The sequence below is a fragment of the Alligator sinensis genome, unplaced genomic scaffold, assembly GCF_000455745.1.
Source record: "Alligator sinensis unplaced genomic scaffold, ASM45574v1 scaffold886_1, whole genome shotgun sequence".
Lineage (NCBI taxonomy): Eukaryota > Metazoa > Chordata > Crocodylia > Alligatoridae > Alligator > Alligator sinensis.
In genome coordinates this window covers 736461-749039 of record NW_005842040.1, presented here as the reverse complement: position 1 = coordinate 749039, position 12579 = coordinate 736461, and the positions used below count along the sequence as shown (strand labels likewise).

Below are 12579 nucleotides of genomic sequence, written 5' to 3'. Positions count from 1 at the left end.
AGGGGGGGGCCCCCCTGCCACTGTGTGCACCCCAGGGGAGGCTCTGCCCTGCGCCCCACCCCACCCCACCCCACTCCTTCCCTCACCATGGGGGCCCCTGACTCACTCTCCCTCACCATGGAGGCCTCGATCTGCCCCACCCACACCCCTTTCCCCCCCCTTCACAGACTCATGGGACAGATGTTGCTCTTCACGCTGCTGGGCTGCGTATTGGCTATTGGATCAGTATTGGACAAATGACAGGTTAATAATTGGCCATTGGTAAAAAAACAAAACAAACCAACCAAAAAAAGCCCCCCTTTATTGGTGCACCCAATATAGGTTAATTTAGCTTAGAATATTTCCTTAGTATTGTGCACTGTATCAAAGCTTACCTCTCCATGGTGGTAAGAGGACATCTCAGCTACAGAACCAGCCAGCTGAGCAACCTTCACTTCCCGTTTGTCATTTCGTTTGAAACAAGTGAACAGAACTTTCCTTTGACCTGGCTTCAAACCTTTATAGAAAAAAGAAATGTTATTTGATTTAGCAATCACAACACACAATACTTTGCACTTAGCACCTATCACCCTAGGATCTCAGAGTTATTTGTACATATAAAGCTTTAGCACCCCTGGGAGATGCTATTATTCATCATTACCTAGCCGGAAAAAAGACAGGCTAAGGGTATGAACAAATGCATCTTCCACCCCACTTTAAAAGAAGAGGGGGAGCTACCACTTGGCTCACATGAGCTGTTACAATTTAGCAGTTACATTTGTATGAATCTATAAGCAATACAAGTGAGCTAAATTGCTGTACTTTGACCCTGATGCTATACTTGCATTGCTATAAAATTATTCATGTTTTAAATCCTAACCTACAAGCATCATTTGACAGTTATACAATTGTGACTTCTGCTCATATACCAAGTGATTTGACCAGAGACAGAGAATAAACAGAATGGACTTTGGGATTCCCAGCTCTCTATCCAGAACTAAGACTAAGATTACCTTGATTCCCTGTAATCAAGGAAAACATTTAAATATTAATTTCTCAGTAGAATTTACTACAAAAAAGCCCATCACTTGGTGTAACTTACCATCAACCAGGGATGGGATGGACCGTTCATTGTCAGAATTTGAGAACAGGACCAACTCTTTGTTGACAAAGTCGTTGTATGTCAGATAACTAACAGTTTTCCCATACAAGTACTCCTAAAAGATAAAAACAGAGTTGGTTTTAAGGATTTCTTACTCACTTCTTTGGTCACAGCAACTTGACCTTGCTGAAATGAAATGCCTAATTCAGTTCAGATCCAATACTGCTATTTTCAAGATGTTCCCTTGATTCATTATAATAATATAATTTAATTTACCACTTCTTTAAAACTACTCCAAGGGCAAATGTTAAAAAAACAGCTCTAACTTAATCTCCGCACAACTGACATTGAGGCCACACTACCCTTGAGAGGAGTGAGTGTGAACTCCGTAGAATCCTGCAGCTTTAGAATTGTTCAATATCCTGTGACCAACTCCCTGACCCCAAGTTCCATATTGCTTTAGAATACCAGAATAAAACTGAGCACAGTTCTATGGAAAGAGAGACTGCAATCCTCAATACATTTAAAGCAAGTTACCTCTGGCAACCCATGTAGCTTTCGCTGCCTTCTATCTTCCATGAAATTAGTCAGCCATTCCTTTCGTTCGTCAATTTTCTTCTTGCTAAAGGCCTGAAAGTTACAGAATCAAAAGGGACTCCATTTGAAGACCACCAACATTGGGCCCTCTGAAGAGCATTACTTCCACTACAGTCAATGAAAGCAGTATGCAAGAAAACCAAATCATCATAAACTATCTCCCCAGTTCATTTTAGCTATCAATAATAGCTTCATGCTTTTGGGGACAATGTTATGGAATTGGTTACCAAGACAAATGAATACTTGACAGTCAACGCTTGATTAAGATGACAGAAGTTCTGGTGGCAACTATTGTTTCAGTCCAATAGCGGAAGCCCATTTTTAACACAAAAGGCATTTTAAAAAAGAACTGGCTCCAGGGACCTGGCAGGCAGGAAAATGCAACAAAAATTGCAGAACTATTTTGTATTATATTGGGGTTTGTTTGAATTGAACTACATTTAGAACTCATTGCTATATGGGTGCTTTCAGCTCCAAGATGTGTGAATAATGTGATTTTACTGATTGTCAGAACTGTAACCTTGGAAACAAAGATACTTTGAGTCAGGTCTAAAGGCTTCTGAGAAGTGTTAAGAGAAAACACAAAGCATGCCAAGTAATAAAATAGTAAGAGCAAGAGGTCAATAGTTCAATTAAGTCTTCTTAGTTACCAGGGTGATTGCAGCATCATCTTCAGGGCCAGAGTATCTGAAGCGGATTCGATGTCTTGCCATATCTGCAAAGTATTCTTTAGCCTCTTTCGATGTGCTGGTACCCAGACCTGCAATACCAATATCAGTGAGTGTCAAAAACCATCTTGAACAGATTCAGTTACAGTGCATAGTGCAGATTTTTGATGATATATGCTGTGAGGGTGACTTCATAAACTCTCTGGAAATCAAACTATCATGAAACCCAAAAGCTAAACATCAGATTCAGCAAAAAAAGAAGAGCTGTCTTGAACTTTCAAATTCAGGGCTAAGTGATTTCCATAGATTCCCAAAGGCATTAACTGAAGCCTAAAAAGAGTTTCTTATTATCCAGTTGTGCTCTGCAGTATTCAAGGATTTCGGCAGTGCAATCAGAACAAAGAAGGAAACTGATTTCACTTCCAAAGATCTACTGATTTTGCATGGTTGACAGTAATAAATAGACACCTAGAACACTTGGAGAATGGATGCCTGTAGCATTATCACTCCATTTTGTGAGGTGTTTCTGAATGTAAGGCCTCTGTTTAATTCAGATTTTTAAGGTGCCTTCACTTTGTACATCCTCAAATGATTTATTGTGCTGTCTTAGGCTTTATATATTGCACATCATGTACATTTATCTGATAATGAAAAGACTCTTACTTGACTCTGAGCACTACCACACAGGGTTTATGACAAACCTTTGTAGTATTTGATTTTCCAGCTGTTGTGATTCTGAGTGTTATTTTTCCACTCTTCAAATTCAGGAATGCTGTAGAATGGAATCTCCTGCTTGTTTTTGGAGACCTACAGTGAAGGAAAATTAGAATTGTGAAACCCCAGGGAATCCAAGACTTGGACATTCAGGGTATTATTCATTTCACTTGCACTCTATTCAGGATTTTACCTTTATGATGGGAGTAATAAACTCCTCCAGAAAATTGTGCCGTAGAAGAGAAGGCCAGTTGTGATGGATGAAATTGATCAATAAGCCTTTGATATGAGAACCATCTTGATCCTGAAACATTGTTTTCAGAAGGTAGATTTTAGTCAGACATGCTGGGAAGTAACTACAAGTCAGGGCTGTCTCATGCAGTGCTCAACACCTCACGAGGAGGAGATGCTTAGCATTTCCCAACATACAACCTATGGCAATGAAGCTGCATAACTGTATTATGCAGCTTCTACATTTTTCAGATTTTACATGATGAAACTCTACCTGAGAAGCAGAAAAAAAGTTGGAAGAGAATTATAGGCCTCAAATCAAGTGGTCAAAACAGACCCAAGAACTTCCAAGCTGTCTCCTCTGTTTAGCACAACGATCAGAACTGGTGGCATCAGATGGTAGAGATACTGCTTTATTTATTTTGTTTTATGATACAGAAGTATGGTGGCCTAATAGAAACTTTTATGTTAAGAAAATTAGGATTATAAGAACAAGTGCGTGTGAGAAGTTGGGTACAACAGCACCAATTAAAAAGCAAAGTATATATTATTTCTTTTACTTGAGTTCCTTATTTTATGAATTTTGATTAAGTGAATCCTACCTGATCTGTCATGATCATGATCTTGCCATAGCGAAGGCTCTTCAGTGAATCCTGATCATCATAGTTCTTCTTATACTGTAAGCCAACAATCTTGATGATATTATTGATTTCAGCATTTTCCATGATCTGAAAAAAACAATTGCACAGGACAAGGTGTCAGGTATGTCTCAGGTTTTTTTCAAGTGTAGGAAGTACTATTGCTCAAAATGATGTCTAATGCTTAATTATGCTAACATGTTCCAAACAAATGTTACATTCCATATCACAGCTACTACACTTCAGGCAAAGGCCTGTACAGGACTGTCAATGTTGCATCTTAATTAGCAAGAAAGGCTGAGGGTGAGAATAGGCTCACATGTTTACTTAGGATGTAATTTCCAAAGTTACAGCAGTAGGTTAATAAGAACGATGTAACCACCTCAGCTTAAAAATGTTTCTCTGCATTTGGTCATCCACATCTTCCAGTTAAATATATTCCAGTGACATTCCCACTAACCTGTTTATGAGATGCTTCTCGAACATTGAGCATTTTTCCACGAAGGGGAAATATTCCATACTTGTCTCTCCCAACCACTCCCAGCCCAGAAACAGCCAGTGTTTTGGCTGAATCTCCCTCTGTCAGGATTAGTGTACAATCTGTAGAATTCTTGCTGCCTAAAAAAGCAATTCACTTCTTATCAATACTTTGATTAAAATGAACCTGAGTTTGCATACTCATGAAATGAACTGAAAAATGAGTATCTGAACAAGCACAAAGGTTTAGTTGAACAAATCTTGGAACCATCTTCAAGAGAAAATTTAATAGGAGCAATATTCAACAGTTTCTGTTCCCAGTTTAATTTCCCTTCGATAACATGATTGAAAGGAAACAGTTTTTCTCCTTCACTTGCCACAAACACTTAGCTGCTGTGTTTGAATAAAAACCCTGTGATTAGAAAGGGTATAAAACATTTACCAGCATCATTGGCATCATCCAGTTTAGGAATTCCCTTAATCTTGTTGTGTTTCACAGATGAACATTTCTTATTCAGTTGGATCTGGGCTTTAAATTTTACCCAGTTTAGGATACTTTCCACAATGCCACAGCTGACTACCTAGAATACAAGAGAGACAGTTGTGGAAAGAGCTAACTATGCCATGATATCAAATGATTTAAAATTGAAATTAATCTATATGTAGTATGCCTACGGCATTAAATTTATCAAGAGGCAATTTCATTGATCTCAGCTACAGGCATGTATTCACTGCACCTCAATACTTACCCCTTTGATAAATTTGTCAGTCAGTTTGCAAGTTGAGCCGAAGTTTTTTGCCTGCAGAGTCATGTTTTCTTTAGTCTGAGAGTCAAAGGTTGGGTTTTCAATCAAAGAATTCACAAAAATCCACATATGGCTCTTCACCTGTAAATATATTTAATAATTATTATAAACTGTGCACATTCATCTCACTCTATAGCATTGCTTCTGGATACTTTAGTTAAGACTGTCAAACTATATTTTTGTAAGCTATACTAGAAGTCTAGAACTGAACAGGATTAAAAACAAATGTGAAACAGCTGGTGAACATACGTGATCAATTTTGTTATTTGTTAGGATGTCAAAGAGGCAGTGACTTTTTTGCTAATATTAACCTAGCAAGTAAATTTTTTAGGGTAATCAATTCTAACTGTGCATGCTTAGATGTAAAGACATTACATAAACAATGCACCCACACTGACCTAAATATGCTGTGTTTAACATGAAGGGTGACAACTGAAGCTATTTTTCCTCAACAGTCGAATGAAAACGTAATAGTTTTCTAAAACTGGAAACTTTGAGACTTTTCTATTTTATGCTTTCCCTTAGCGTTTCAGAACTTAGCAAAAAGTTATGTTTACAATTAATCAGGTATTGCAAGCAATTTGTTGCAAACTGGGGTTTCAGTTTACAGTAGCACTAGTTTGTTTCCTAGCCAAAAACCCACGAGATTTTACCTGAAAAGGCTTAACTCCAACTCCAGCTTTGTTCTTCTTCTTTACAGTTTCAATGAGTTTATTTGCAATCTGGTCAACTACATAATCAACATGCCTACCACCCTGGGGGAAAAAAGGGGGATCAAACATCATGAGAAGTTCACAGACACAGCTCACACAGAATGGAATCACTATGTGCTGGTCAACTAAATACAGACATTAAGCACATTATCCAATCAGAGAATTTTCACTCATATAAATAGTGAAGTTTCATTGTGACTGACAAAATTAAGGTCAAAGAATATACCCATTAAGTGGTCTAAACTATAACAGAAAGGTAGGGTAGATGGACCTTATAGACTAATTAAATAGCAGTAAAGTTACCTTTGTGGTAGCAATGCTGTTTACAAAACTAACTTGCTGGAAGCCTTTTTCACTTAAAGTTAAGCACACTTCCCAACGATTATTCACTTCTTCGTGGACAACTCTAAGTGCATTACCAGTTTCATCAACTTTGTCCTTCAGATAGAGGTCCACATAGCTGCGGAATCCTTTTACCTATAAATAAAGTCATTTGTTTATAATAGCTCTTATAGATACCCAGTAAAGCCCACAGATTCCTGCACTTAAGTTTCCCTTACAAACTAATGCCTATCCTACAAGAGATCTTTTAAATTCTTGTGTTACTTGGAAGAAAAACTTATAGCCTAAGTGATTGGGGAAATATTAATTGCTATGAATATTTTTATAGGTTACTCACAGGCAGCCTTTTTCCATTTAGAAAGACTTTGATATCTTTTGTGGACCCAGCAATATCATATGCTCTCCGAGACATCAGTGCTACAATGTCTTTGTCCAGGCTTGTCATTTTGAACTTTGACAGATCAGGTTGGAATGTGATACAGGTATAATCTTCTCCATCAAAGTATTTCAGTTTCATCTCACCTGTCTTTCCCATATTGTCTGTCCAAGTCTGAGAAACGAAAAAGTTATTAGTCACAACTGTCAAATACAAATAGCTACTGAAATATTTAAACATATAGATAAGTTATTAGGTTTGAAAATCAAGGGGGAAAAGTTTGTTTCCAAATGCTAATTGAATTACAAGTATTAATTATAGTAGCTGACTCCTTGCACTAAAAAGGCCAGTCTTTGAAAATCTAGTCCTCAGGCATAACCTGACTGAAATACACAACCCATAACCATGCGAGAGGATTCATACCTGCTTAAACAGTTTCTTATATTCACGACATGCAGTTTCCACTGTAAATTTGGTACTGAATATGTTGCATAATTTAGCCCCATAACCATTTCGACCACCTGAAATGATAAAATCAGGTTTACAACATGAGCTATTTTAAAAGAAAACCTACCTAGTTATAAGAATTCAGTCATTGCAATGTGACCAAAACAAAACAATCAAGATGCTATTCTATGCTTCTGGTACATAGCTTTAAAGCTGCAGTTTAATGGAATATTTCTCTCAAAGGAATTTTACTGTCCTGTATCACTACGCGTTCCTCATTAGGAAGTTGGGCACTAGGATTCCCCTCCTCTGAGGCTCTTGTTTCAGTTCTGCCTGCTAAGAGAACTCTAATAAATCTGGAGACCTTCCTCTCTCCATATCCTATAGCAAAGAAGTAGAAGCATTACAACACATACTATGTGTAGAAGACTTTTTAAAAGGAGTTTCCACTCCCCCCCACCCCCCTCCTCTAAATTTTGGGGTCCTCCTTTTTACCCTGGCCTCTACTATTTGTCAGAACTATTCATAAGTTTTTCAGGAGTGTTACTACTTTCTGAACAGTAGCAGCAATGCTGACCAGGATACTATGTTTTTGAGCTGCTGTTCAAGTGCAGAGGTGGTTTGGCAGCAGAAAAAGCATGCTTATTAAATCTGCAGATGACACTAAGCTGGATGGGGATGCAGGCACTTTAGAGAAGTTAAAATTCAAGATGACCTTCAGAAATTGGAAAAATGGCCTAAATAAATTGGATGAAATTCAATAAGAACAAACACAAAGTACTGTACATAGGAAGGAACAATGAAATGAGGAGGTACAATGACTGGTTGGCTTGCAGTTCTTCAGAAAAGGATGTAGTGTTTGAAATGGAACACACACATGCTGAATACAAACCAATGCAATATTGTTGCAAAAAGAAAAAGATAGCTAATACTGCACTGATGTGTTAACAGGAATGTTGTATCCAAGTTATGGGAAGCAATTCTTGCATTTTATTATAAAATGAGGAAGCCTCACCAGAAATATTGTGTCCAGTTTTGGGCTGTCCACTTCAAGAGATGTTGGATAGACTAGGGGAGGGGCCATTTAGAGACGATCGACAAAAATTGCTGGAGGTCATGAAAACATGAAACATGGCTCCAGGCTGGATGAGCTGCAACTTAGCTTAAAATAGGGGTGTCAAACTCATCTGGCCCCACAGGCTGGATGAGTAGCCTGGGGCCAGTGCACAGGCCCCTGATCTGCTCCCTACACCCATGCAGGATCTAGTGCCAGCAGCATGTACTCCAGGGTCCATGCTGCATGCAGATGCATCCAAGAGTGGGCGAGGCAGGCACCATGTGTGGCATGGATCCCAGAGAAACTGAGATAAGTGCTGCATGAGCTGCACATCTTGGACTCTACTTGTAGGGCCAATTTAGGTCAATTCAGACCCAGGGGGGTCAGATAAACAGTGCTCCACAAGCTGTGTTTGACACCCATGGCTTGGAAAAAAAAGAAGTCTGAGAAGGGATTTGATACTAGTCTTCAAATACAAAAAGCTGGTAGACAGAGAACAGCAATAATTTGCTCTATTTACTGGAATGGGACAAGCAGCAAAACAGTAACAAAGGGGATCTAGTTTAGATATTAGGAAAAACTTTCTACCTAAGAGGTGCTTTAAGCACTGGAAGAGATTACCAAGATCAGCGGTTCCCAACTTTTTTAGAACACGGATCGGCAAAACGTGCACTGTAAGTGACCATGGCTTGCGGACCAGCATACTGCAGACTGGAAGTGACTGGTATACTGCGGACTGGCAGCCAACCCTTTTTTATACTCCTGCGGACTGGGGCTTGGGAACCTCTGACCTAAACCTCTGACCGAAAGTTTAGGACAAATATTTGTCTGGGATAGGTTACTAAAGGATGTTTCCGTCTTGAGCAGGAGACAGGAACTAGGTGACTTCCTGAGGTTATTCTGGCCTTATTTCTTGACGACTCTCTCTCACAGCTGCTAACTACAAGCAGCAAGTAAAGTGAACTTTGATAATTTTTGTATTTCCGGTGCAAAATCTTGCCTAGTGACACTTAGGTTAGTTAATGCATTTAAAGCCGACTGGGCTGGACAAAAAGTATTCCCAGCTAGAATACATTATTTTTAAAAGACTCTACCTGTGACTTTCTTTTCATCATCATCATAGTTGCTAGATGTTAACAGGTGTCCGAAAATAAGAGCAGGTACATACATCTTCTCCACTTTATGTTCCACAACAGGAATACCTTTCCCATTGTTCCACACACAGATTGTATTATTTTCCCTGGATAGAAAAAAAAAATCTTCCTATAAAGATGGAATTGACAGTATCACATGAAGAGTCAAGTGCCAACTTAGGTAATATTCTTCCTTCTGAAATGCTTGAAGAAAATATTTTCCTAATAAACAAGTAATAATAAACCAGGTGGTCATTATAAAAATGCCACTTTAAGATACTATTTCAGGACAATAATAGGAAACACATTCCAAAACTCAAGTCAGAGGACAGTGGAGCTTTACGTTTTTCCTTCTTTTACAACTACAACTTTACTAAAGAGTCTTAGCAGGACTGTCAAACTAACTTCAAAACCAAAAAATTTGCTCTACTGTTAAATATTCTTTGAATTCAAAATAGTTGATTTTATTTTAATTCCATCAGTCTTCTTATTGTGGGGAAAAAGCCATTATTTCAAAAGGAAATTTCCTACTCAACAACGCAGATGCAGCCAGCAGAGGGAAGACAAGTCAACTTAAAACCTGTAGTTAGATCTGCAGACACAGTTGATAATGTGGACATTATACATGATTCATATCTATGCTCCACAAACGAAATGGTGCAACTGAGAGGACAAGGCAGTACAAAAATTGAAAAGGACAAAATAAGTAAAAAGCTAAAAACAGAGATTGGACCTGAAATCACAACTTTGCAGGAGACCAAGATAAGAAAAATGACAAACTTGCAGTTATTTATCTGATGAGCTGCAGGAGTTACTTCTGGTTGGGTCACACAACATGTTCTCCAGTATCTACGAGTCTAACCGCATGAGAAGGGGAAAATATACAAGTGCCAACATACTGAACTATTTTGCTCATAACACCCGAGGAAAAATCATTGAACAAAAGTGAAAACAAAATACTTACGGATCAATTGTCACTTTAATGCAGGACATGTTTTTATCCCTCTGCTTGTTATCTGCAGCATTGACTAAAGATGAAAAGAATTACCAGATTACTTTGAGTGAGAAATCTGAGCTGCTTAGAATAGAAAAACTTTACACCCAAACAGTTTTTAATAGAATACATACATTCAGAGACCATGGTACACCCTTTGGGCTGCAAAGAGTATGGCTGTCAGGCTTGTCTGGCATCCCTGGACTGGATCTGAACCAACGGGGCTATTCATTGACTGGATCAGGACTACTGTTACAAGTGCCTGAGTTTATGCGTTGGCTCAGGGAGTTGCGGGGCTCAACACAGCCGTGCTTCGCCCACCCACTGCCAAAACAAACCCCAAAACTTCATACCCTGGGATTGAGTGATGGATCTTGCCCCACATTCCCAGTTCCTCCAGAAGCCCAACAGACTGTATGACACAGCTCTGCAGGCTAGATCTGAATGCTTGACAACCTTGTTTTAGGAATTTAGTATTAAACAATTCTCAGTTATGTTTGAAGATACAAGGACATTATTTTAAAGCAAGGGTGGCTAACCTGTGGCACAAGTGCCATGGGCAACCGGTGCGTGAGGCATGCAGATCAAGGAAGGGACAGACCATACAACAGCAAATAGGGAAAGCAGCAGAAGCAGAGCAGATCAGCCAGGGAGTATAGGGCATGAAGCAGAACAGCAGATCAGACAGATAGGGAACTGCAGTGGCACTTGGGAAGGATGCTGGGCTCTTTTAAGGCATGACTGCTGAAAAGGTTGGCCCCCATGGTCTTAAAAATACTTTGCAAATCCTCACAGTTAAGGGTTATTTTAAATTACCATCAAACATTATACTTTTTTTTTTTTAAACTAAATGAAGTAAACAATTGGGGTTCCCCTAATATGCAGGCATCCAGAATTTGTTTTCAGAAGAATAAATTTCTAGCCACTGAACTGTTAAATCCCTCATCTTACCTAGAATTTCATCAAAGATTTTGTACAATCCAGGCACAAAAGTCACATCTCTGTAGTTGAGTCCCACATCCTCATCATATACCCACATTTGCTGAAAATAAAGTTGAGAAACACTCAATATTTTTCTGCTGCGATTTCTTTACCCTTAATTTATAAATCAAAGTTACACTACATTGCTTTCTAATTAACTAACTCTTGTTTAAACGGAAAATCATTAACTTTTATGTCAAGGAATTAAGTACTACTGAACAGGCAATGTAGAGTATTGTAATTTCTTTCTAATTTATGGGAACATGACTACGCCAGCAAGCTACAAGCACTTAACATTATTGATCACAGTTGATATCTGTACTAAATGGCTAGGAAAAACATCCCATTCAAATTAAACAAAGCAGTCTTAAGTAAGCACCACTTAAATGGCTCTATGTTCACTAACCCTCACAAGAACTTTCTGCCTACATTGAGCCTTTGCTGGGAAAAGCAGCATGTAAATCTAATGAATAAATAAAATTGCAAATACTGCATCAAAAACACAATGGGAAGGAACAGAACAGAACAGAGATGGAGGCTCTAGGGAGAGCAACAGCCATGGCTAAAATGTAATCGCATTAATTCCTAGCGTGGCAATGCCTAGCAGCCTCACGGTGCTGTACAAACACAATGTTTGTATGTGGCACTGTTTGTACAAACACACTGAGTTTAAATGTGTACAAACACAGCGAATGAGCTTCCCCCAGGGACTTTAAAAACCAAAACCCATCTCACGGTTTGATAATAACAAACCATTGGAAGTGCCCCCTCACAGGGTTGTGCAGGAGACAAAAGAGGATGTGATGGCACTTCCTATTTTACAAAAGTAACTTCAGCCACTCAGTAAGGCAAGAGCCGCTCTGCTCTGCCTGAACCCCCCACCCCGCATCTCTCACAACACGCACAGGAGCGGGACCGTTTGTGATTATTACACACGCCAGCTGGATCTTTGGCGGTTAGACACACAGGTGCACTAACCAGGTCTTTTGCAGTTATACACGTGCTAACTAGACCTCTGGCAGTTGTACACACACAGGGTAGATCTGTGGTGGTTACACGCACACACACAGGGGTTCTGGCGCGCACACACAGGCTGGACTCCGGGCGGTTACACACACACGCACAGGATTTCTGGCAGCTGCACACGCAGGCTGGACCCGCGGCACTTGCGCACGCACACACGCGCGCGCGACGGCGGGCGGGCACCTGGGTGAGGAGCTCCACGGAGCCGATGTAGGTGTCGGGCCGGAGCAGGATGTGCTCCAGCTGCGTTTTCTTCTGGTAGATCCTCTCCCCCGACAGCCGCTTCGCCTTCCCGGCGGCC

General features: G+C 39.6%; 1 protein-coding gene across 1 annotated transcript in view; it reads right to left on the bottom strand.

Annotated features, from left to right (window-relative positions):
* Positions 1 to 12578, bottom strand: part of TOP2A (DNA topoisomerase II alpha) — a gene marked incomplete at its 5' end in the record, with an annotated part of 26949 nt that extends 14371 nt beyond the window's left edge. Inside the window, 18 exon segments of the mRNA XM_006022581.3 lie at positions 375 to 496; positions 1082 to 1196; positions 1619 to 1711; positions 2329 to 2438; positions 3048 to 3153; positions 3254 to 3364; positions 3894 to 4019; positions 4390 to 4547; positions 4849 to 4987; positions 5156 to 5293; positions 5866 to 5967; positions 6229 to 6402; positions 6605 to 6817; positions 7067 to 7164; positions 9242 to 9387; positions 10245 to 10308; positions 11226 to 11316; positions 12462 to 12578. Coding sequence (XP_006022643.1) covers positions 375 to 496; positions 1082 to 1196; positions 1619 to 1711; positions 2329 to 2438; positions 3048 to 3153; positions 3254 to 3364; positions 3894 to 4019; positions 4390 to 4547; positions 4849 to 4987; positions 5156 to 5293; positions 5866 to 5967; positions 6229 to 6402; positions 6605 to 6817; positions 7067 to 7164; positions 9242 to 9387; positions 10245 to 10308; positions 11226 to 11316; positions 12462 to 12578 — 2223 coding nt within the window.
* Between the last annotated feature and the right edge of the window lies 1 nt (position 12579).